Below are 23,149 nucleotides of genomic sequence, written 5' to 3' on the forward strand. Positions count from 1 at the left end.
ACGTGGGCTCTAGAGCGCAGGCTCAGTAGCTGAGGTGCACGGGCTTAGTTGCTCCACGGCATGTGGGATTTTCCTGGACCAGGGATCAAACCCGTGTCCTCTGCATTGGCAGGCAGATTCTTAACCACTGCACCACCAGGGAAGCCCCAGTGTTGCTTTCAAAGTCTGCTCTGGCTGTGTCTACACCATCTATCGGACCAGGAGGGTTGCTGCTGGGCCATGCCTGTGCTTGGAGTCCCAGGAAGTGGGGAGCCCTGGGGCACTGTCCCCTGAATATGCTGAGTGCCTTTCTTAGAACGAGGACTGGGCAGGGAGAGCATCCAGGTGGTGGGGGGGTGGGGGGTGGGGGTGGGGGGGTGGGGGGTGGGGTGGGGGGTGGGGGTGGGGTGGGGGGGTGGGGTGGGGGTGGGTGGGGGTGGGGTGGGGTGGGGGGTGGGGGTGGGGTGGGTGGGGGTGGGGTGGGGTGGGGGGTGGGGTGGGGGGTGGTGGGGGGTGGGGGGTGGTGGGGGGTGGGGGGGGTGGGGTGGGTGGGGTGGGGGTGGGGGGTGGGGTGGGGGTGGGTGGGGTGTGGGGGTGGGGGGAGTGGGGGGGATGGATGCTCCCTTTCCCAGAAGCCTCAGAGCCTCCCGGGGGAGGGGTGTGGCCACAGAGCCCCAGCCCTGCCCTTACCTCCTTTACCCAGCTTTGGCAGAAGCCCGTGGCTCTCTGCCAGCTTCATGGAGGTGGGCTTGGCGGCCATCCCTGGGATGGGGGGATGACCAGTTCTAGGAGCCTCCTCTGAGCCCCCAGACCCTCTTCCCTCCCCAGGGAGATACAGATCCCCCTTCTGGCCCCTGCCCCCAGGGCCCAGGGCTTTGGCTCCTACCGTCCCCATCCAGGCGAGGCTGGTGGCAGGTGACTGGAAGGCGTGGAGAAAGGCAGGCCAAGTGGGGGCGTGGGCCCCGGCCAGTGTACTCCTCAGCCAATCAGCGGCCTGCCCAGCCGGTGGATTCAGTTACAAGCCCCAGATCACCCCATACTCCAGCCTCCTTCCTACTCCTCCCAAAGCTCCATTCATTGGCCCCGCAGCACCGGGTCGGCTGGGCTGGCTTCTGCTCAGCTACAGAGCTGCTGCCTCGTGGGCCCACCAGGGTAGGATTCCCGGGGGCTTTGTCTGACTGGGCTGGGCCAGGGCGGAATGGGGGTTCTGGTGGTGCTCTTGGGGGTGCTGAACTTCCTGGGGGCAGCTCTGGGGGACTCCCCTGCCCTCCACTTGCACAGCACCTCCTGCCACTTGGCCAGACCCATCTCTGGCAGCCTTTTGGGGTTCCTTAGCTTCTTGGGCAAGGATGCCCAGGGACTAGCCCTGTTCCATGCCCGCTGGGATGGGCACGGGAGGCTGCAGGTGTGCAGCCGGCAGGATGAGCCAGAGCTCACTACAGCCTTCAGTACCCTCTGTGCTGGTGAGATCACCCGGGACTCCTTCATCCACACCCCTGGACCTGAGCTGCAGAGAGCCCTGGCCACCCTTAAGCGTCAGTGGGAGGCCTGCAGAGGGCCTGCCGAGAGTCCAGCAGAGACCAGGGAGAAGCGAGCAGCAGGGCAGAGTGGAGCGCCTGGCATGGGGAACCAGCGAGTGAAGAGAGGCTGGACCATGCCTGGCACACTGTGGTGTGGAGTTGGGGATTCTGCCGGGAACACCTCGGAGCTGGGTGAGCCATCGGTGTGTGGACAGGGTGGCTGGTGTGGGGGGGAAATGCAGCCTTTAGCCCTGGTACCCACTCTCCCAGGCTGTGTGTCCTGAGGAAGTGACTTAACCACTCTGACCCTCAATTTCCTTATCTGTAAAATGGGGTGACCATAAATCTCATCATGGGATGCTTGAATGTGGTTATAGATGGGAAAGGTCCTACTCACACCTGGGAGGCTTCATTAATTACCATCTGAGGAAGGAGGCTGGCTGGGGTGGATCCAGGGTCGGCTGAGCCAAAAAAACATTACCCAAGAGGAGGTTTTATGGGCACAGGGTGCCCAGTGGAGGGGACGCCGAGTGGGAGGGGAGGCCTGGGTTCAAATCCCAGCTCAGCCCTTCCGAGCTGAACGAGTCACCTCCCCTCTCTGAATCTGTTTCCTCACCTGTACAATAAACGTGACACCTCCTTCCCAGGGCTGCTGTGTGCTTGGGTGTGGGAAGTGCCAGGCATTTGGGAGATGCTCAGTAAAGGGCATCATTGCTCAGGTGGTGAAAAACATGCATGGCTTTTTTGCACTCTCGGTACAGCTGTCAGTGCATACACGTGGAGGGCTGGGAGGAGGACTTGGCACTTGAGTTGGAGCAGGCTGGCATCCTGACAATGCCTCATTGTGCCAGCGAGATTGCACCCTGCTGTTTACCATTCCATTCCACACACATTCATAACTTTGGAGTTTCACTTGTGGTGTGAGCCCGAGAACTCTGGAGGCAGACACCAGTTCACCTGAGGAAGATATTTCCGTGGGCAAGGGTTCCTGGGTGGGCTGCCTGGCACTTGGAATTGCCCAACAGAGGCTGTACCTGGGTGTTCTCTTCAAGCTTTGGAACTGTGAGTCCCACAGGGAGAGGCCTGAGGCAACCCAGGTCATCTGTATCAGGGCTGGGATGAGAACGAGGTCTCTGCTCCCAACACCACGCGGGCATAGCCGGCATGTGGTGCTCACAACCCTGCTGAGCTGGTGCCCCCTCCGCTCCCTGCAGGGGTCTTCCAGGGCCCTGATCTCTGCTGCCAGGAACACGACCGCTGCCCACAGACTGTCTCACCCTTCCAGTACAACTATGGCATCCGAAACTACCGACTCCACACCATCTCCCACTGCAACTGTGATGCCAGGTTGGTGGTGGGCAGGGAGGGCTGGGAACTTGGGGTGGGATTATCCACCGGGATTACCTGGTGCAGAGTCTGGGATTCCAGAGAATCCTAAAGGATCAGCCAGCCGGAGTCCACTGTGCAGTGGGAAAGCTGAGGCCTAACAGGAGAGGGGACACTTGGACCCCAAATCACCTGACTGGTAGTGACCAGGTGGTCTGGGAGAGGAGCCAGTAGCTCTCTGTGGTCCAGGAACCTGAGTGCTGGCTCTGGGACAGGTTCCAGCAGTGCCTGCATAACCAGCGGGACTCCATCTCTGACATCGTGGGCGTGGCCTTCTTCAACGTGCTGGCGATCCCCTGTTTCGTCCTGGAGGACCAGGAGGCCTGTGTGGAGTGGTACTGGTGGGGCGGGTATGTGGCTGCCCCTTTCGAGCCCCTTCCCAGCCAGTGGGGAGCTCGGGCTCCAAACCTGGGAGGGAAGCCTTTCTGTATGTCTGTCCTCCAGGGAATGATGCCTCGTCCTCCCTGTCTTCTCCTCAGGGTTGGGCCCAGGATGCAGATGCTCCCTGGGTGCCCTGCAGGACCCAGTGGGATGTGGGATGAGGGGTGGGACTGGCAGAGCCCTGATCTCCATGGAGATGAACCTGGGGACTTCTGGGAGGGGGGATTCTGGGTTACCAATTGCCACCATGTGCTACCTCCCAGGTGTAGAACATATGGCTCTGTATCCCTCGCCCGTCTCCAGCCCAGGACCTTCTACAATGCCTCCTGGAGCTCCCTTGCCATTCCCCTGACTCCCAGTCCTCAGAACCCAGCACCCAGCAAGCCTCGGTGGATTCAGCACCCTCAGAAGTGGCCAGCACAGCAGAAAGAGTCCAAGTACCCCAGCCAAGCCAATGCCACAGCCCTCCAGGCCCCTGTGGCCTCCCCTGGGCCTGATGTGGCCTCCATAGTCCATCTGGAGGTCACTGATTCAGGCCTCCAGGGACTATGGCGTGGCCTAAAACCTCAAGGTGAGCTCAGAACCTAACCTTGGGGGCTCCTGTTGTAAGGAGGTGTCCCTGACTCTGTTCAGGGTGGGGGGCCCCCTGTGTTGCTTCCTTTCCTGCTCTGAGCTCCTTCTGGGGTCTCCCAACCTCTCTCGTGCTACAGCCAGAGGGATTTTTGTAAGCTCCAAACTTGTCCATGGCACTCCTCGCTGAGGCCCCACCATGATGTCCCAACACCCAGGGGTTGTCGAGTCTGGTCCTGCATATCCTACTCCCCAGTCGAAACTCCAGTTCCACAAACTTCATTTGGTTCTTCTAAAGCCACTTGCTCTCTCCCACTGCTGGGCCTTTGCACATGCTCTTCTTGCTGCCTGGAGAATTCTCCCTGACTCTTCCCCTCTTCCAGCCTCAGCTTAGGAGCCTCTGCCTCCAGGAAACCTTTTCTGACCACTCTCGACTCTCTGGGCTTCCCCATGGCAGCACTGCTCTGTGTGTGTGTGTGCATGTGCACGCGTCTCCTATGTGTGAGGCACTCTGAAGGCACAAAGGGCATGAGATGGAGGGACACTGTGTGTGGGACAGAGCATGTGTGCCGGATGGCAGTGGGCATCGGACAGGGCTCCTCTCACCACCACACCTGCCCCCAGGTGCCCGCCAGGCCTGCCGCGGCTTCCGCCGCCTGGACCAGTGTGAGCATCAGATCGGGCCCCAGAAGACCAAGTTCCAGCTGTTCAACGATGCCCGTGAACCCCTCTTCCACTGCAACTGCACGCGCCGGTGAGGCCTGCTTGGACCCTTGGGGGTGGGCTGCCTGTTGCCAGGCACTGGGAAGGGACACCTGGCTGATGAGGCCCTGCCCCAGCCTGAGTCTGCCTCTGTCCTCAGTCTGGCACGCTTCCTGAGGCTCCACAGCCCACCTGTGGGCGCCAACATACTTTGGGAGCTGCTGGGCATGACCTGCTTCAAACTGGCCCCTCCACTGGACTGTGCTGAGGGCAAAGGGTAAGTGACATCAGGGCCAGGAGGGATGGGGGATTTCCCAAGGGGTGGGTTGCCTCTGCTCCCTTTGTGCACCTGGGCTGAGAGGGTGATGGAGGGGGTCAGGGGACCTCTGAGCTCCACTGTCATCATCCCTGGGTTCGGCTCTGCAGTTGGCCCATGTAGGTTGCATCTCAACTCTGTCATTTACTTCCTATGTGACCTTGCAAGCTGAATAACCTCTCCACACCTGTTTCCTTACCTATAAAATGGAGGTAGAAGCCAAGGAAGTGGCGTGTGTGACGTACATAGGCCAAGGCCTGCAGGACACATAGTGAAACACCTCCTTAACTCTTACCCCATAATCCACAATTTCATTTCAATTCTGATTCTCAAAGCTAACTCTGTTACTTTTCCTATTTCACAGGTAGGGAAACTGAGGCCCAGACTGACCCAGGTTTCTGCAGCCAGCTAGTGGCAGAACCTGGGCCTCTGGCTGCCAACCCAGGTTTATCCTGCCCCCTGCTAGGTGTAACAGCCCCCCACCCTCCCAGCCCCACCCCTGCTCCTCTCTGGGCCTTGGTCACCCTCTCTGCAGAGTAGGGTGGGATTCTTGGCAGTTATGACCACCTGCCCCACTTTTCTCTCCTCACAGCTGTTCCAAAGACCCCAGGGCCATCAAGGTGTCAGCTCGGCACCTGCGGCAACTTCAGCAGAGGCAACTCCAGCTCCAGGGGACAGGCACAGACAACAGGCAGGCATGGACTTCAGAGCACCCAAAGGCCCCCATGTCATTCTATGACCGGTGTCTGCAGCTGACCCAGGGAGCCGGAGGACCTGAAGGACAGCAGAAATCCTGGAACCAGTGACCTCAGTTCCAGCTCTCCTGGGCACAAGACTGGACCTCGTTCCTGGCTTTGCTAGGCCCTGGGGGTCTCAGCTTCCCCTCCACGTGTTAGACTGAAGCATGGACGGGCTCTTGTGGATAGCCAGAGGGCTGCATGGGTATGGTGGGGGGGCCAAGACCCAAATGCTGGACCACGTCTCCTGCTGCGCTGGGTGATCTTGGGCTGGTGACACAACCCCTCTGTGCTTGGATGTGGTATTCAGGAGGCTCATTCTGCTGCCCCAGGCTTGGGGCAGAGAAATTAACATACAGATGGGAATGGGGAGAAGGTAACATTGCAGCAGCCCCAGGAGGTACCAGGAGGAGGTACATATATGTCTATGTTGCAAAATTAATGCATGTCTCAAGAACTTGCCCAGGGAAGCCCCAGCGTCTGCCTGCTGAGGTCTAGGGCAGCAGGTGGGGAATGAGGGATGTCACAGAAGTGCCTGTGTCTGAATCCAGGGTGGCGGAAGCTAGAAAGGGGCTTCCCAACTCACCTCCCCAGGGGACCCCTTCGCTTAACAGCTCCTATGCTCTTCCTGGCCCAGCCCTGGCCCATTCTTTCTGCCCTAGACCTAAATTCAGATCTCCCCCGTGCCCTTAAGCAAGACACCTCCTTCATTCTGAGCCTTAGCTTCCTCGTCTGAAAAAGGGGAGTGTAAACAGGACCTACCTCACAGGGTTGTTGAGGATTAAGCGAACCAACTCACGGACAGCACTCAGCACCTAGTAAATGTTCCCTCCCTCCAGCACACAGCCAAACTGTGCTTAGGCGTCTGATTTTTTTTTTTTTTTTTTGCGGTACGTGGGCCTCTCACTGTTGTGGCCTCTCCCGTTGTGGAGCACAGGCTCCGGACGCGCAGGCTCAGCGGCCATGGCTCACGGGCCCAGCCGCTCCGCGGCATGTGGGATCTTCCCGGACCGGGGCATGAACCCATATCCTCTGCATCGGCAGGCGGACTCTCAACCACTGAGCCACCAGGGAAGCCCTAGGCATCTGATTTTTAAAGGTTCACATAACCTCTTGGAGGTCTCAGTTTGCTCACCTGTGAAATGGAGCTAAGAACTACACTGAACTCAACACCACAACTTGTGGTGCAGCTTAAAGGACATGGCATGTGTAATGTATACAGCTGGTGCCTGGTAACTGTCAGATCTGTCATCCTCTCATCTCTTTAGTCCCTTCCTCTGACTGCCCCCAACCCTAGACTGCTAACAAGTTAGGAAGAAGTCAGGAGTGAGGCTGGAGAATTTAATTCCTAATTGATGACCTCTAGGTTTGCTCCCCCATCCCAGATGGGGGCTGGGATAGGGGTTTGCTGATTGTCACAGTTGAGGTGCTAGGACCAAGTTTGGGGGACCCCAGTTGGCCACCCCTGGCCAGAACAGAGTGGCAGGTGCACATAAAGCTGGAGCAGCAGCAGGAGGGAGGCAGGTGGGTTTGCAGAAGATTGGGGCAGCGCCCCAGGGGGCCACCTGGGCCTGCCTGCCCACCTCACCCTCAGGGCCCCAGGCCCCCTTCCTCCAGGCCCTGCTGACCCTGGGGGCTGGGAGACAGGCTGTCGGGGGCCGGGGCCTCCCGATTGGGTCCCCAGGAGCTGCCACCACCGGGGTCTACGGTCTCTAGGCGCAAGGCAGGCAGCAACCCCAGGCTTTGAGGCACAGATGGTGGGAAGGCCCAGGACCCAGGCAGCCCAGGGGGCCCCTCCTCACTGTTGCCCCGGCTGCCACCATCACTGCCCCCGTTGGGGGCTACCCGAGGCAGGCGGCGGCTCTGGGGCGAGGGGCTTCGGCTGGTGCCACGGCGTTCACAGGACGAGGGCTGCAGGGCGAGGCTGGGGAAGCGGGCCAGACCTGGGCTTCGGCTACGGTGCCGCTTGGACTTGCCAGGGCTTGGGCTGCGGGACTTGGATGCAAGCAGCTCCAGGGTGCTGTCATCCTCGTCCTCCGAGCTGGCACCCGAGCTGTCTGTGCTGCTGCTGGCCAGCTCCGAGGTAGGCAGTGAGATCTGGGGGGAAGGCTGGTCACTGGGGTGCCCCTCTCCCCAACCGGCCACTGAGGCCTCTGGGAACCACTCCTGCCCTCCCCCTTGGCAGACCCAGGAAGGTCAGGATACTTGTAGGAGGTCACAGAACAGAATGTAGAAGCTGTAGAGGACTTTGAGTACTCCTTTGGCGCCCCTGACCCTGCAGCCTGGCCTACTTACCTGGAAGGGCTCAGTGACCCCGATAAGGATGCTGTGGGTGTGGCTATAATAGCCCAGGATGAAGTCTCCGTGACCCTTGGGCAGTGACTCCTCACTGAATGTCACCTGGTGGGCCAGGGGGTTTAGGCCCAGGTTGGGATGAGGGAGGCAGCCTCAGGACCCTTCAAGCTGAATCCTGAGCCCCCAAGGGCAATGGGGACTTCCTCCCACTCTCCCCCTCCCCTTAAGTACCTGGTAGATGTTCCCATCCACATCCTCGTGTTTGGCCCAGACATAAGCCACGTAGTCCTTGCAGTGGCGGAAACCCACCTGGGGCGAGAGCAATCAGGGTCGTGACCCCTAAGGTCTGACCCCAGCAGCCTGAAACTCTGGGGAAGCCAGGGACCCCACATGGGTCCCTGGCTGCCCCTTCAGGCCCTTCCTTCCCCGATGTACCGACCACCCCTGCCCGTCTCACCCGGTACAAGCCGATCCAGTCCCAGGAGCTGCGGGCGAACACCGTCTCTATGCGGTACCTCACCACAGCCTGCTCCGGCCGCACCCACTCGTCTGCCACATCCAGCCGCACAAGCGGCACTTCGTCTCTGAAGGCAAACTGCCCAGGGGCAGGGGGCAACATCAGAGGAGACCCTCTAGTATTCTATGCACCTAGAGTCCTTGGGCCTGCGTCAGCACAAATTGGCTGAGATGAAGGGCCTTTGAAGCCAATGCACAGGCTGGGAAACTGAGGAAGAACAGGTCTAGGATGAATGCCAGGTTTCCTGCCTCCCAGCTCAGGGCTCTTTTTGTCCTTAGCCTCCTTAGGGAGTGAGTGAGAACACAGCTTTGAAGCTTAGTAGACTGTGGGTTTGGCCCTGGCTCTGCCATTGTTATGCAGTGTGACCCAAGGTGAGTTTCTTGACCTCTCTGAATAGAAGGGCTCCTGTCCTTAAACTCTGATGATCTTATTTAACTCTTGGGGTTGCTCTGCAGGTTCAATGAGATACCATATAAAGCATCCTATAAACTTCTCAGTATACAGTAGGTGCTCAATGAATGACTTGCCTATAAGCTAACAAAGGAGTCCCATGATGCACTGGATATTCTGGAGTAAAGTGAACACCCATGAGCAGGCAAGAAGAGCTCTGGGTAGATGGCTGGAGACCGTCCAGGCTCTGCTACTAACCTGCTTCATGACCTCAGATAAGCCCCTCATCAGGCTAAGTAAGACTCAGTTTCCCCACCTGTATTAAGGAACCACTATTAACCTTGTCTGTCATCAGTCCATGGAGACAAAAGAATCTTCTCAGGGTCACCCCAGGCTGAGCAGGGGTTCACCATGTGGATGGGGTTGCTGGGGTGGCAGGTGGCCAGGGTACTGGCTTCACCTCTGTCCCTCAGGGAAAGACTCGGTGGTGCCAGCCTCAGGCTTTGTCTGCTCCCCTGTTTATCTGGTTTCAACTTTCTCTCCCTCCTCCGCTTCTAAGCCAAGCTGCTCCAGAAGAAACCAGCACATCCTCTCCCTGCCTGTGGGTTCCTAACAACAGGTCTGGCCAGGTTGCGCTCTTGGAAATACCCTTTAGGGCCTTGTGGGGTCAAAACTCCTGCTGAGTCCTGTGCTGTGTTGCTTTGGATAAGAGATTTAAGTTCTCTGAGCCTCTGTTTCTCTCATCAGTAAAACTGGGAGGAGAATTTAGACATCCTCAGGGCCTACCACAGTATTCAAAGGGATGACATACATGAAGTAGGCTACGTAGGCTCTGGCATATAGTAGGTGCTCAACAGGTAATGTTTTACAAGAGACAGCGTTCTAGATAAGGAGGGAAGGATAGGGCACCCAAAAGGAGTGGTTCTCAAGGTGAGGTCCCTGATTGGGGGTTAAACCTCACACTCAAGGCTTTTACCAAATGTCATGGGAGGCCAGACACGGGCAGATTTCCATTCCCAGCTGAGGACATTGGCCACTGTCCCTCTGACTGACCATATGACAAAGTTAGCAGGGAAAACATTCTCTGGTCTGCTGGGCTCCCTCTTATCAGATCAAGAGAATCGGAGAGCCCAGAGTTGAGTTTCAGGACTGGAAATTGGGCTCCACCCCACTCTGCTGCTGAGCCTGTGTGCAACTTGGGGCGCATGCCTACCCCACTAACAGAAAGTTGGACTAAATGGTCTCTAAGATACAGTTCTGACATTCTCGGATTTCCCCTTTTTCCTTTGGCAGCTAGGAGCCCCAATCCTAAACACAGGGGCTTCCCTGGTGGTGCAGTGGTTAAGAATCCACTTGCCAATGCAGGGGACACGGGTTCGAGCCCTGGTGTGGGAAGATCCCACATGCCATGGAGCAACCAAGTCCATGCACCACAACTACTGAAGTCTGCATGCCTAGAGCCTGAGCTCCGCAACAAGAGAAGCCACTGCAATAAGAAATCCGCACACCACAATGAAGAGTAGCCCCCGCTCGCCGCAACTAGAGAAAGCCTGCGCGCAGCAAGAAGACCCAACGCAACCAAAAATAAATACATAAATCAATAAAAATTTATAATTAAAAAAATCCTAAACACAATGCTAAATTTTATAGTAACTATATAGGGTTTAGCTTTGTATTTTTTTGTATCTCTACTCCCCCTCCCCATCACATATGGTAAGATGGTAAAAAAATAATAAAAGAATGTGAATGAATGCTACATGGGATTTGAGTAAATATTTTCGTGGCTGGTCTTATTATATATGTGAATTTTAACATAAGTTGCCCTAGCCTTTCTCAGAAAAGGGGAAATAGAGATTAGTGGAAAAGGTATACACTTTGAAATCAGACTAGCCAGGGTGCAAATCCTAACCTTCCCTTTAGTAGCCATGTGACCCGGGGCAAGGGGTGCTGTGTCTCTGGGCCTCAGAATTTTCACCTGAAAATGGAGATCATAGGACTTCCCCGGTGGTCCAGTGGTTAAGACTCTGAGCTCCCAATGCAGGGGGCATGGGTTCGATCCCTGGTCCGGGAACTAAGATCGCACATACCGCATGGCATCGCACATAAATAATGGAGATCATAATCCCATTCCCAGTCTGCTGTGACAAGTGGATGCTGCTGAGGGCAGGTCTAAGGGGTTACCGGTGGGCAGTGGGTTGCTGAGCTGGGCCTGGGGATGTCATGCGGGGAGGATGAGGCCAGGACTCACGTGCAGGACGAACTGGGCAGCCACGGGCTTGTGGTCGCTGACAGTGTATTCCATGTGGCTGTGGTAGCTGTGCTGGGTCACCTGGAGCCGGTGGCTCTCCCGTCCTGAGGGGCTGGGACCTCCACCTGGAGCCTTGACCTTCCACAGGATACGGTCTGTCCAGGCTGGCTTCCGCTTCTTGGCACTGCGGTGGGCAAGGGTAGGCTGAGTATCAGGGGTTGGGGGTCAAGGCACCTCTGCCTCCTGTCTCTCTTTCCTGTCTCCCTTATCCAGAAGACCTCAGCCCACATCCCCACCTCTCATCCCAGTTCTGAGCTCACCTGGTATCATATTTGTTAGTACCCACGTCAAACTTGAAGGTGGGCGCAAAGTTGAGGGGCCCCTCCTGGAAGCCCCTCAGGATGGGCCAGGTGTTCTTGGCCATGTTGAGCTGTGAGGGTCCAGAAGCACAGAATTGGACAAGAGCTTGGGCAGGGCAGGTGAGGGAAGGACCATAGCCTAGGGTACAGGTGGTCCTAGGGCATGTTCTGTGTGCTTGGGGTTTTGGGGTCCAGGCTGGGATTCCCCACCTGGTCTTTCTCCCAGAGCTGGTGGAGCTGCTCGCTGTCGATGGCAAATTTGACGAAGTGCAGGTCGTAGCTCTCGATGCGGAAGTTCAGGTCCCCGAACCAGAACACGAGGCTGTTCGGAGGTGGGGGTCAGCGGGGTCCATGGGGTGAAGAGCCCAGCCCAGATCCTTCTCTGCCCCCATCCAACCCGACAGCTGCTCCTAGTGATGACGCAGAGGGTGGGTGGGTTGCTGCAGGGCCGCCAGCCCACCACGGAGCAGCAGGGGGTGTAGACTTAGAAGTTAGGTTCCGACCCCTAGCAAGGCCTTGCCCCTCAGCAAAGCTCCACCCTGCAGGCTCCACCTCCCCATCAAACTTACCAGCTTTCTTGTTCCTAGCTATAGTGTGGGTGGTCTCCACCCCCATAGGCCCCGCCTCTCCCCACTAGGCGCACAGGTCTCGCCCCTGAGTCCCACCCCTCCTTCACTAGCCCCGCCCAAGCCCCATTAGGTCCCGCCCCGGCCCATACTCGTGATCCAAGATGCCTTGAGCTCCAGGCCCCTGGAACTGCTGGAGGCTGAGGATGGTCTGGAAGTTGTCCTTGCGCTGCTCCGCTTTGTCCATGTGGGCCGGCAGGTGGCAGTTCAGGAAACACAGCATGTGCCCGAAGGCGGCCAGTCGCACACTCACTCCACCCTTGTTGCCCTTGGGAAACAAGGTTGGGTGGGTTATGGGCGGGGCCTAGGCTAGGAGGTGAGGCCCGCGGGGCTTAGGGTGGGCGGGGTCAGCGGGTGAGGCCCAGGACCCGTGGAGGTGTGGAGAGGGGTGGGTTCTAGGGAAAGGAGTGGAACAATAGGAGGGGCGGGGACAGAAAGGGGCGGGGTCTAGAAAACGAGGGGTGGGGGTGGGTGGGGAGAGGCAGGCCTCAGAGTAAGGGGTGTAGCTTGGGGAGGGGATATTGCCAGTACGCGGGGGTCCTACGGATCCCTTAGGGCCCTGTACCCTCCCAGGCCGCTTCCACGCTCACCCAATAGCCACCCAGGCCAGTGCGCGTGCAATCAGTCTGCACATCCCTCAGGAAGGGCAGGTGGTAGTACTTGGCGAACAGCAGCAGGATGACGCCCTGCATCCGCACAGTACTCACCTGCAGCAGAGGCGTGAGGAGGCTGAGAGGCAGGACACAACTCCCCCGACCCCGCCTTTTCCGGTTCTTAAAGGTCTGCTTTTCCATCTTCCCATTTCATGGACCCGGCCACCGAGGCCCAGCGGGCCCCACGGTGAATCAAGGCAGAGCTAGGGCCGAGTAATCCAGGGGTCTCCACCTGCCCGGGGGTTGAGGGGGGAGTTACCAGCACGAAGTTGAAGGGCCCCAGTGCGTCCATGAAGAGCTCGCTCCACTGGTCGGTGAAGAGCGCGTCCTTGAGCCGCTTGTTGATCATAGAGTTCACTTCCTGCAACCTGTGGGGGACTGTGAGGCGGCCTTCGGATTGGGGGGGGCGCCCTAGAAACCCCTCCCGTGGGAGAGGGTCTGGGAGGCAGGAGGGGCTCAGGAGGGAGTCTACTTGCCCTGTCCCCTCACCCTATGGCGATCATGTCTGCCCTGTCGCTGTCATCGCTGCTGCCCAGGTGAAGGAGGGATGTGACATCATCGGGGGGCATGGCGGTGCCCACGTTCCATGTGACCACAGTGATCCTGGGGAGGTGGGGGTACAGAAGGGGTTACTACTGGGGACCACTCTCTTACCCTCAACCTCCCTCCCACAGGGCTTTTTCTGGGGAAATAAGCTTGAGTATAAGCCCTCAGAAGGACCCACAGTGGGCCCAGGGTCCCTTCCACCAGACTTCCAAGGGAGATCAACTGAGGCGGGGTAGGCAAGTCCCTTAGGAGAGGATGCTGTCTTCCGAGGGCCCCAGAGTGGGCCTAACACCCACAGGGAATCTTCCTCAGGGAGGTCAGCTGGGGTGGAGTAGGGTAAGCCACCCTAGAAGGATGGCTAGTCTTAGAGTTCAAGCCCCAGCAATGTCTTGGGAGAGGGCCCCTCACCAGAAGCCAGGGTCGCTCTTGCAGGTGGGCTGAGCTGACCAAGAGGAGGATGACGAGGTGGATGTAGAAGAGGAGGTGGTAAGAGGGGCTGGGGTTTCTCTGGGCTGAAGGTTGGGGCTCAGATGCCCACCAGGCCCGGCACCCTGGGTGCCAGGCCTGGGGAGGGCCATCTCAGGAGCTGGGGGGACACACGGGGAGCGGTTTGGGGAGCGGCTGGGGGAGCGGCTGGGAGATCGGGGTGGCTTGGGCAGAGGTGGGGGCAAAGTCTGGGCTAGGGGGGCCCCTGGCCGGAAGGTGGGGTAGAGAAGTCCGGGGGAGTGAGTGCCAGGCTCTGGAGGACCCTGGCCCACATCCAGGGGCAGAGTCTGTGGTGTCCGGGACAGGACAGGATCCTCAGGGCTGCTGCGGGGGGCCTCAGGCCGGGCTCTGAAGGAGGGGGAGATCCGAGGGTCTGGGGGGGCTTGAATCAAGGATGGGGAGCCCACAGGACCAGATGTCTGAGTGGGGGGCTGGAGATGCCCTTCTGAAGGGGAGAGAGGTCTAGGGGCTGGGGCATCCCTCTGCTTAGCTGGTGTCCATCCCACAGAGGCCAGGGCTGATGTCATGGATGCTGGAGTCAGGGCCTGTTCCTGAGAGGGTGACAGAACTGGACTGGGCACTGGGGAAGAGCTGGAGGGGGGCTGTGGGGGCTGTTTCTCAGATGCCACGGCCAGGCTCAGGCCTGAAGCAGCCAGGGCTGGCTTGGGTCCCATGGAGGCAGGTGGCACCTGCTTCTGGTCCCTGGACAGTGGAGCCAGCCTGGGCCCCAGGGTAGCTGGAGGAGGCTTCGGCCCAGCTGAGGCAGACACCACCAAATGGCCCACAGGTGTTGGAGCCAGTCTGGAGCTGCGATGGGCAGGAGCTGTCTTCTGCTCTCCAGGGGTAGACATTGGAGACAGGATGGGTCGGGGAGACGCCAGAGCCAGGCTTGGCCCCTTTGAGGAAGATGGCATTGCTGCTGGTGGCCCCACAGGTGTCAGAGCCAACCTTGGTTCCGAGCATACTGGTGCTGCATTCTCCTTCGCTGAGAGCTGAAAACGTGAGTCCATCTTGGATAGGACAAGTCAGAGACTCAGAGTCAACCCTAACCAGGCCTCCACTTCCATATAGACCCCAGCAGACTCTGTCTAGCTAAGAAAGGCACATCTTTCTGAGGAAGTTCTTCCTAATTTCTCACCTCAATCCATTCTGCTGTGAATCAGCTTCTCTTTTGGAGGAAACAGGACATGGAAACCTATCCCCTCCCTCACCTGTGACACCTCTTTCATAGAGGTGAAACTAAGACCCCCAACTCAAAGGAGGCAGAGTGTGAGCCTGGACCTGAGGGCTCTCCTTGCCTTCCTGGCTGGCACCCACTCCCTGGCCACCCTGGAGTGTTGGGTGGCTGGAGTCAGCTTCCCTGAGCACCGCCCACCCCTGCAGTCCCTGCTGCTCCCCTAGCCAAGGGCTACTGATCTGACCCCCCCAGATCTTCCCACTCAGGACACCCTGGGGCCAGCCTGTTAAACACCACCCCCTTTCCTCCACAGTACACAGGAACCCTCAGGTTCCCCCCGCCACATCCCAATTCCTTGGTCACAGCCCTCTCTGTCCTCGTCACCCATTCCTAGAGCTCCGTGCAGGAGCAAGAGCCTGGGTTGGGACTGGCCATGTCGATTCCCAGCCCAGCTCTGTGTGACCTTAGGCAAGCACTTCCCTGCCCAGGGCCTCAGTTTCCCTGTCTTAAAATGAAGGACGCTGGTGAAGGATCCCTGGCCACACCTGATCCTGGGAAGCCTAGGTCTCATATCCTCTGCATGTACGAGCCAAAATTTGCTAGGCTTCCATTTGAGCTCCATGGAATAGTCATTCCTCCCAAGTGTGATTCTAACACCCAGAGCAAGTCCAGGATTCTGTTGATCCTGGCGCCGCACCACTGTGCACAAGTTGTACCCTCTTACCGTTGTCACCCCACCTGTGAGGACAGGCAAGCAGGTATCCTCTTTATGTCCAGCAGGTGGAGTGGGTGGTGTGGGGCCCTGCAAGGACCTCCTCTTCCTTTCCCATCTGTCCCTGTCTGATGCCCCTGTCTCCAGAAGTCAGGATAAAGTGTCCCTTGCCAGGGAGGGTAGACGAAGGTTTACACTCAGCCTGGGGTGGCCCCATCCCTGCCTCCAGAGATGCAGTTCTGTCTGCATCCCGTGTCCTGCTTGGTTCAGAGAATCTGAAACTCTGCCTCCACCTCTGTCCCCAAACTCAGATCTTTGAGGCTTGCATTTTGGGCATCCTCCTTGGTTCCTAGTGTCCCACTCCAAACCCCCACCCCAAACACACACCGCCTCCAGCACTAACAACTTAGACATCCCAGATGTCACAGTTTCAGTCTTCAGGGACAAGCCTCCTCATTTTGCATTAGCTCAGAAAGGACAAGCAACTTGCCCAAGGTCACATAGCAAAGCTGGAGCACAGCTGGGTCCCCTGATACCTGGTCCAGGGCTTTCCCAGGAGGTCCTGGAGACAGCTAACTCCATCTCTCTCTGAGTGTCCCATCACTACCCCCTCAGCCCCTAGGGTACCCTGTTTGCCCAGCCCCTGCTTGGTGGGCAGAGGAGAGTGCCAGCCCCTCAGCTGGGGCACCAGGGTGCCTGCAGTATGTGGGGGGGTGTGGGATTAAGGATCAGGAATGGGGGAACTAGGATTTAGGGGTCTTACCTTGGAGGGTGCCCCAGTTTGGGAAATCCCATGGGGCATGGGCAGGGGGCCCAGGCCAGCCTGGGTCCCCGGCCTCCCGCTGCCACTGATGCCCTGGCCCTCCATGTCTGCAGCCCCCGGCAGCCTGGGTTCCCTTGGGCTCCAGCTCCTCCGCTAGCTCCCAGGAACCAGTGATGTCATCAGCCGTTTCAACCTGCTGAGAATTTAAAGACACAGGCACCAACTTCCCAACATAGAGGTGGCCAGGGCAAGGTGGCCTACCCCCTGGGGACTGGCTGCTGAGCCTGGAATGGTCATGGTGGGGGAGGAATCAGGGGGAGTGGGTCCATTGGCCTGGCACAGGTCCCAGCTGGCAGCATAGTGGAAGCTGTCTTTCTGTTCCCACCCTCCAGCCAGTAGGCCTGGCCAGCCCTTGCTCAAGTGAGGGGCATTGACACACCTGAGGGTAAGGTAGCTCAGAGGTCAGCCCCCTCTCCAGGGCTTCAGAGACACCTGAGTCCCTGCTCTGATCCTGTGACCTTCTTGACTCCCTGCCAGCTCAGGGCTTGCCTTGGCCCCCACCCTTGCCCCATTTTCAGGCCTTGGTGCCCGCCCCTCTCCTGGCTCTATCCTTCCCATCCCAGAGCCAGACACTCAGGCTCCAGCAACTGGAATCTTTCCCATCTCAACCTCAGCACTGGCCCCTCCTCTTCTGCAGACACCTTGAGCCTGCCCTTGGATGTCCTCACAGCCAGGCCCAGCCCAGCTCCTCTCAACTTTCCTCCTCCAAGACTCACTGGGTGTGGCTTGGGAGAGGGACTTGCTCAAGGTCACCTGGTGAGCTGGGGAGGTCCCCTGAGCCTCAGTGACCCAGGAACCACAAGAGTCAATTGGGATGTCTGGGGGAAGGGAACTGGGGTGGAGAAAGGCCCAGCAGTGGGGGAACAGACTGGCAGGAGGGTCAAAAACAGGTCTGGGAACTTCTTTGGCCAGGACCCAGCATAGGGCCTGGTCTCCAACAGACCTAGGGAAGTGTTTGTTGAATGAATCAATCAATCAGTGAGAAGAGTGAATGAGTGACAGGTTCAGATACGGCCGGAGATAGCTGTGGGCTCTGCTTCTGCCTCTTCCCCACCCTCACTCTTATCTGCTAAGCAGTCCCTGAAACCCTGATTCCTCCAGAGCTGCTTGATTGCTTACAGAGGAGTGATCTCACTCAGTTTAGGCAGAAAATGATCAGAGTTTTGTGCCCAGAGCTCCCTGCTGATCAACAGTCACCTCTGTATCCTCATGGACCAGTGTGGTCCCCTGCATGAAAGTCACATAGACAGATACCTCATTCCCTCTCCTGGATGGGCTTCCCACCTCTGCTAGTCTCTGAGTCTAGTCTGTGTTTCTGGGCTAGCACCTCTATGAGGCTGGAATTTGCAGGGGCAGAGACCCAGGCCATATTAGGGTCCTGGGGTAGAAATGTGGTAATGGTGGAAGTGATGACGTTGGTGATGGGGGAGGTAACGACAGTGGTGATCGAAGGGGTGGAGATGATAATGTATGTAATTATAATGGAAGTGAGGACTGACAGTGCTGGTGGTGGTGGTGAGGTGACAGTGCTGGCAAAGTGGAGGTGATAGTGGTGGGATGGATGTGATAGAAGAGGTAGTGGAGGTAATGGTGATGGCAATAGTAGAGATGATAACAAAGGTTGGTGATGGTGGAGGTGCTAGAATGAAGAGATGGGGGTTATAGTAACAGTGGAGGAGGGATGGGGGCAGACGAGGTGGTGGGGGTGTTATGTTAATGGAAGAAGAGGTGGTGGTGGAGGTGGAGGTGAAGATGCGGGTGGTGGTGAGGGAGGAAGTGAGCGTGAACAGGGTGGTGGTGCTCAGGCCACCAGATGTGGGAGGAAATTTTGAACTTACCCTGCCTAGCCCTCTGACTCCTATTTTACAGATGGGAAAACTGAGGCCCCCAAGAGTACTTGGCTTCTGTTGCAATCCTGGAAGTGATGGGAGACAGATCCAAGTCCCTGGAAGCAGTCCTAGGGCTCAACCATCCGGGCTGAGACAGGGGCATCAATGTCCTTGAGAAACCAGGCAAATGTCATGCAAATAAGTATTCAAAGGGCTCCTCTGCCCCAGTGGGGCAGCCAGGATCTCCACCATGTCCCCTCCCTGAGCTCAGATCCTTCAGGGGACTTTGTTTCTGTCTCTGCCACTGATTTACTTGAAGAGTCACTCAGATTCCTGGTCTGTGTAAGGCAGATAAAAACAGTAGATACCTCCAAGATTGCTGTAAGAATTCAACAAGATAATACATCTGAAGAGTTTAGCACAGAGCCTGGCACAAGCAAGCTCTCAGTAAGGGCAGCTTCCCTGGAGTTACCACCATCACCACCACTACCACCACCACAATCATCATCATCATCATCATCATCCCCATCATCATCATCTATTCCAACCTGCCCATTTGGAGGATGCTGAAACTGAGGCCCAGCATAGTTGCATTCCTGGGTCGGGGGGAAGGAAAAGGGGCTCTGAGACCCAGACATGGCCTTGCTAGGGGAAGGGGGCAGGGGGCGGACCTTGGCTGAGAAGAGAACAGGGTAAGAGCTATATTTGAGCTCCTGGTGTGATGACTAAGGAGGTTGATAACAGGCTCTGGGGCTCAGGGTGGCAGGCTGGGGGCAGCTGCCAGGGAGAACCACCCCCCTGGAGGTGGCTGTCTCCGGAGACACCTCCTGGCTCCCTCCCTTCCCTCGCTCCTGGGGGTAGGGGGTGGTGTACTGAGGCAGAGAGTACACCTTTTCCTGCCCCACCCTAGAAATCTTAGTGCTACCCTCCAGGCTGTTCGGGTCAGGGATAGGAAAGGAGGTGGTTGATGGGTTATCTCAGTTACTCTCCATAGTAACCCTGTGATGTTGGTAATAAGATCCCCATTTGACAGAGGAAGAAACTGAGGCCTAGGGATTACACAGCCAGCAGGGGACAGAGCATGGGGTTCCCAGGGAGATGGTGGATAATTCTCCCCCACAGACGTTCCTGTTGAACCTATTCTTTGAAGGAGAATCTGTATTGCCAAACTGAAAAGAGAAGAAACACCCCGGCAAGCAGAGGGAGCAGCAGGTGCAAAGGTATGGAGCATGAAAGGTTCCGGCTGTGAAAGGATGCAAACTCTGGACACGTGCCCTCATGGCCCTTTGGCTCAGAGTAAATCCCCCAGAAGTAGGGAAGGGAGAGAGAGACGTGCTTCTTCCTCTTTCCTCTTCCTCTTCCTCGATCCACCTGCCAGGGGCACCTGAGGATGGTAATGGTACAGAAGGGTCTGTCCTCTTCGTTTTGCTCGCTGGTCACCTGTGAGGGAGGTCACACTGTGGCCACTAGTTGAGAAATGTTTTGAGACATAGAGGGTGCTACAGGGTAGTGTGGGAAGGTGGAAGAGGTAAGCATCAAGGAGGGCTTCCTGGAGGAGAAAGTATACAGGACCTGGAGGAGCATTTTTCCTCCCAGGGCTTCACTCCAGAGTTCCTTATTGGTACCAACTGCCACATGTTATATCACTCTCCCCTCGTTCTCACCTCTAGGTCATCCTCACCTCCCATTCTGCTCCTCAGGAATGGGTTCAAGGAGGAGGAGTGACTTTCCCAAGGTCACACAGCTGGGGCCTGAGCTCAAACATCCTTCCTTCCTCTCCTCAGCTTCCCCTCCTCCCAGTCAGGCTGGCACCCGCTGTCAGCTGCTCTGAAATGAATGGCTATTTTTATTCTGGTTTGAGGGGCTCTCAGGCAGCAGAGCCATGTAGGTTAGAAGGCTCTAGGACAACTGGCTTCAGCAGGCAAAGAGAGGTTTACTGCAGGGACAGAAGCTTGCCTGGGGGCTCTCCTTTCTTGCATGCTGACCTGCCCTTGGTGCCCAGGTCTCCAGAAACTTCTATATTGGAGCTCAGAACAGAGCACAGAGCCAGACTAAACCCTAGCCCTGAGTCCAGATCCAGCTTGAGCCTTAATCTTGGTGTTAACTGAGCCCCGATCCCACACTAAGACTGAGCCTCTACCCCAGCTCTAGATTGAGCCTTGGTTCTGGTCAAGTACTGAGCCTGATCCAAGCCTGACCTAGCCTGATTCCAACTGGAGACCTCAATTCTGGACCCAGATCGAGCGCTGATCCTAGCTTAAGACTGAGCCACAGTCACAGACTGAACTTTAACCCTGGTTTGGACTAACCCTTGATTTTAGACTGAGCCCCAAGCCCAGGTCTAGACTGAGATCCAAGTCTGGTCATTAACTGAACCTGGTGGCAGACTGAGCCCTGATCTTGGTCACAGACTGAGCCCTGAATCTAATCATTGACTGAACGCTGGTCTCAAACTGAGCTCTCACCCTGGGTCACACAACTCTGGTCACATACTAGTCCCTGACCTCAGACTGTGCACTGAATCTGGTCAAAGGCTGAGCCCTGAACATAGTCACAGACGGAGACCAAATCCCAGTCACTGACTGAGCCCTGACTCCAGCCCCAGACTCAGTTCTGAACCTGGGCATAGGCTAAGGACTGACCCTGACCTTGTCTGAGCCTGGCTTTATCACAGACTAAACCCCAAACCCAGCCCCACCTGAGGAGGGCTGCTGGCCTAGATTACAAACTGCCCCATAAAGGCATGGATTATGAGCAGAGATCTGTTCTGGGAGATCCTGGGCCTCCCATGACTGCTGATGCCGGAATGTTCCTGGTACTGTTGTGGCCAGTCACTACCATCAGTTCCACTAGCTGGCTAGTCAACACTCAGCAGCCCAGGCTATGGCCCCTCCAGGACACAGAGTCCAGGTTAATGCAATGAGGGTGGTTTGGTGGCACCTGTCCAGTGAACAGTGTGGGCCCATGGGGTGCTGAGGTTTGGCTCTGTCAGCAGAAAAGCCATGGGCTCCACGGGGCCTCTGGATTCAGCCAATCTGAGGCCCTTGCTGGGGTGTGGGGTGGGGTAGAGGGAACCCATGGCATATGACCCATTCTTTTTGTTAACAAATATTACTGTTGGGCTTCCCTGGTGGTGCAGTGGTTGAGAGTCCACCTGCCGATGCAGGGGACACAGGTTCGTGTCCTGGTCCGGGAAGATCCCACATGCTGCGGATTGGCTGTGCCCGTGAGCCATGACCACTGAGCCTGCACGTCCGGAGCCTGTGCTCCTCAATGGGAGAGGCCACAACAGTGAAAGGCCCGCGTACTCCAAAAAAAAAAAAAAAAAAAAAAAAAAAAATTACTGTTTGTGTTTAGGTAACACATGTTTATTATAGAAAACACAGAAAAATATTGTAAAGGAGAAAAAAAATTCACCTATAATTTCATCTACCAAGAGATGACCATTTTGACTTCTTGGGTTGTTTCCTTTAGATTATGGTTTTTGGTGAAGGCGTATGTATTTATATATACATATTTTATAAAATCCATTGGCTACTCTGTTGCCGCCATACATCCATTGCAGCTCATATCCTTGACAATCTTCAGGAATGGGTCCCAACTGGTTAAGCCAGGGAGCATTTGCATTTCCCCAGACACTTGATTAGATCATGGATGGACCTAGTGAGATATAAGGAAACTTTTGCTGGGGGTTTTGGGAAAGAAAGCTTGTTTTCTCTCCTGAGAAGTTTACAAAAAAAAAAAAAAAAAAAGATTTCCCCTTGGTTAGATATGAATGAAGAAGTCTGTGGTGGTACTGGTTACTACCGGCAGCCATCTTGACACCATGAAGGTAATTGGGCTAATGATAAGCTGATGTTATAGAAGCAGAATGGAAAGAGATCAGGTCTTGGTGACTTTACCAACCAGATCAAACCTCACCTGAAGCCCTCCCTGCCTGGACTATTTTGTTATTTGAGCTAACAGATTCCTTTCATTGTTTAAGCCAGTTAAACTTGAGGTTTCTCTGACTTGCAGCCCAGAGCATCGCAACTCCCAGCTGATATTACTGTTTCATAGCTTTTTAAAAAAAGTTAATACCATAACTATGAACATTCTCCATGTCATTCAACAGTATGCTGCATCATTTTAAACAATTGCTTGGTTCTCTACCCTAAGGAGGTATCACCATTTATTTAACTCATCCCCTGCTGTGACATGCTTCTGTCTTCTCTCCAGTTTTTCACCATGATAAACAATGTCTTGATAAACATCTTGACCTAACAATTGATTCCCTCTCTGAAGATTACTTTGGGTCAAATTCTGAGAAGTGGAATACTGGGTAGAAGAAATATTTTTAGGGTTTTGATTTACTGTGTCAAATTGCCTTTCAGAAAGCTTGGATGAATTCCCACTTCCACTGCAGTAAATAGAGTGTTAGACATAGCCTGTCATTTCAATAATCTGGATAGAACCAATTATATTTACTGTGTCCTCATGCATTTATAGAGAATGGATATTAAATAACAGCCCTAAGTCTATTATTATTATATCTTCACAATCAAGTCAGTGAATGGGAGGTAGCAGGGTATGAACAAAGGGCAGAACTGACTTTTCCATTAGGCTCAGTGTCTAGGGCCCATCATACTTTTAGGGGTCCACAAAAATATTTTAATTTTAACTTCTTTTAAAATCGGAAGAAAAAAATGAATAAGTAATCATGAATCCAGCCTGGATTACATTCATTTTATTAAATCAAAGCAGTTGTAAAATCCAATTTTTAATATATGTTTTTTAATAAAGGAAGGGGCCCAGGAAGGCAAAACTGGTCATAATGCAGCCTTGGTTTGATGTTGAGGAGGATTCTGAGTCCCAGATTCGGTGGGAAAGAGCATTGTGATCAATGTGCTGTGTCTGC

The 23,149-nt window shown here is 56.0% G+C and overlaps 2 protein-coding genes across 6 annotated transcripts; one reads left to right on the forward strand and one right to left on the reverse strand.

The window, feature by feature from the left end:
- Nucleotides 1-1,145: 1,145 nt before the first annotated feature.
- On the forward strand, nucleotides 1,146-10,505 carry PLA2G3 (phospholipase A2 group III). 4 transcript variants are annotated; one of them, XR_009534772.1, is made up of 8 exons: nucleotides 1,146-1,691; nucleotides 2,714-2,846; nucleotides 3,101-3,235; nucleotides 3,530-3,837; nucleotides 4,461-4,590; nucleotides 4,699-4,815; nucleotides 5,447-6,004; nucleotides 10,087-10,505. XR_009534772.1 is itself a non-coding variant. In XM_060121342.1 (7 exons), the coding sequence occupies exons 1-7, from the start codon at nucleotides 1,178-1,180 to the stop codon at nucleotides 5,658-5,660; spliced, it is 1,551 nt and encodes a 516-aa protein (XP_059977325.1). In that variant the 5' UTR covers nucleotides 1,146-1,177; the 3' UTR covers nucleotides 5,661-6,436. The 4 variants fall into 4 exon arrangements, 2 of the variants coding, with proteins under 2 accessions (XP_059977325.1, XP_059977326.1); XR_009534773.1 differs by lacking the exon at nucleotides 10,087-10,505 and adding an exon at nucleotides 8,901-9,242; XM_060121342.1 differs by lacking the exon at nucleotides 10,087-10,505 and having other exon boundaries at nucleotides 5,447-6,436.
- INPP5J (inositol polyphosphate-5-phosphatase J) lies at nucleotides 6,956-16,468 on the reverse strand. 2 transcript variants are annotated; one of them, XM_060121340.1, is made up of 13 exons: nucleotides 16,364-16,468; nucleotides 13,634-14,721; nucleotides 13,169-13,282; nucleotides 12,939-13,047; nucleotides 12,617-12,733; nucleotides 12,119-12,294; nucleotides 11,611-11,722; nucleotides 11,362-11,471; nucleotides 11,042-11,225; nucleotides 8,344-8,481; nucleotides 8,118-8,195; nucleotides 7,887-7,991; nucleotides 6,956-7,688 (listed from the first exon to the last, which is right to left on the reverse strand). In XM_060121340.1, exons 1-13 carry the CDS (start codon nucleotides 16,466-16,468, stop codon nucleotides 7,182-7,184), a joined length of 2,943 nt encoding a protein of 980 aa, XP_059977323.1. In that variant the 3' UTR covers nucleotides 6,956-7,181. The 2 variants fall into 2 exon arrangements, with proteins under 2 accessions (XP_059977323.1, XP_059977324.1); XM_060121341.1 differs by lacking the exon at nucleotides 12,617-12,733.
- Nucleotides 16,469-23,149: the final 6,681 nt, after the last annotated feature.

The sequence above is a fragment of the Lagenorhynchus albirostris genome, chromosome 14, assembly GCF_949774975.1.
Source record: "Lagenorhynchus albirostris chromosome 14, mLagAlb1.1, whole genome shotgun sequence".
Classification (NCBI taxonomy): domain Eukaryota; kingdom Metazoa; phylum Chordata; class Mammalia; order Artiodactyla; family Delphinidae; genus Lagenorhynchus; species Lagenorhynchus albirostris.

Excerpts from the sequence above, each read along its gene's own strand:
- PLA2G3 (XM_060121342.1), top strand. The coding sequence starts at position 1,178 with ATGGGGGTTCTGGTGGTGCTCTTGGGGGTGCTGAACTTCCTGGGGGCA. Across the intron at positions 2,847-3,100 it reads CACTGCAACTGTGATGCCAG|GTTCCAGCAGTGCCTGCATA; the intron begins GTTGGTGGTGGG and ends GCTCTGGGACAG. Across the intron at positions 4,816-5,446 it reads GACTGTGCTGAGGGCAAAGG|CTGTTCCAAAGACCCCAGGG; the intron begins GTAAGTGACATC and ends CTCTCCTCACAG.
- INPP5J (XM_060121340.1), bottom strand. The coding sequence starts at position 16,468 with ATGGAGGGCCAGGGCATCAGTGGCAGCGGGAGGCCGGGGACCCAGGCT. Across the intron at positions 11,226-11,361 it reads ACTAACAAATATGATACCAG|TGCCAAGAAGCGGAAGCCAG; the intron begins GTGAGCTCAGAA and ends TGCCCACCGCAG. Across the intron at positions 8,482-11,041 it reads CTGCCCAGTTCGTCCTGCAC|TTTGCCTTCAGAGACGAAGT; the intron begins GTGAGTCCTGGC and ends GCCCCTGGGCAG.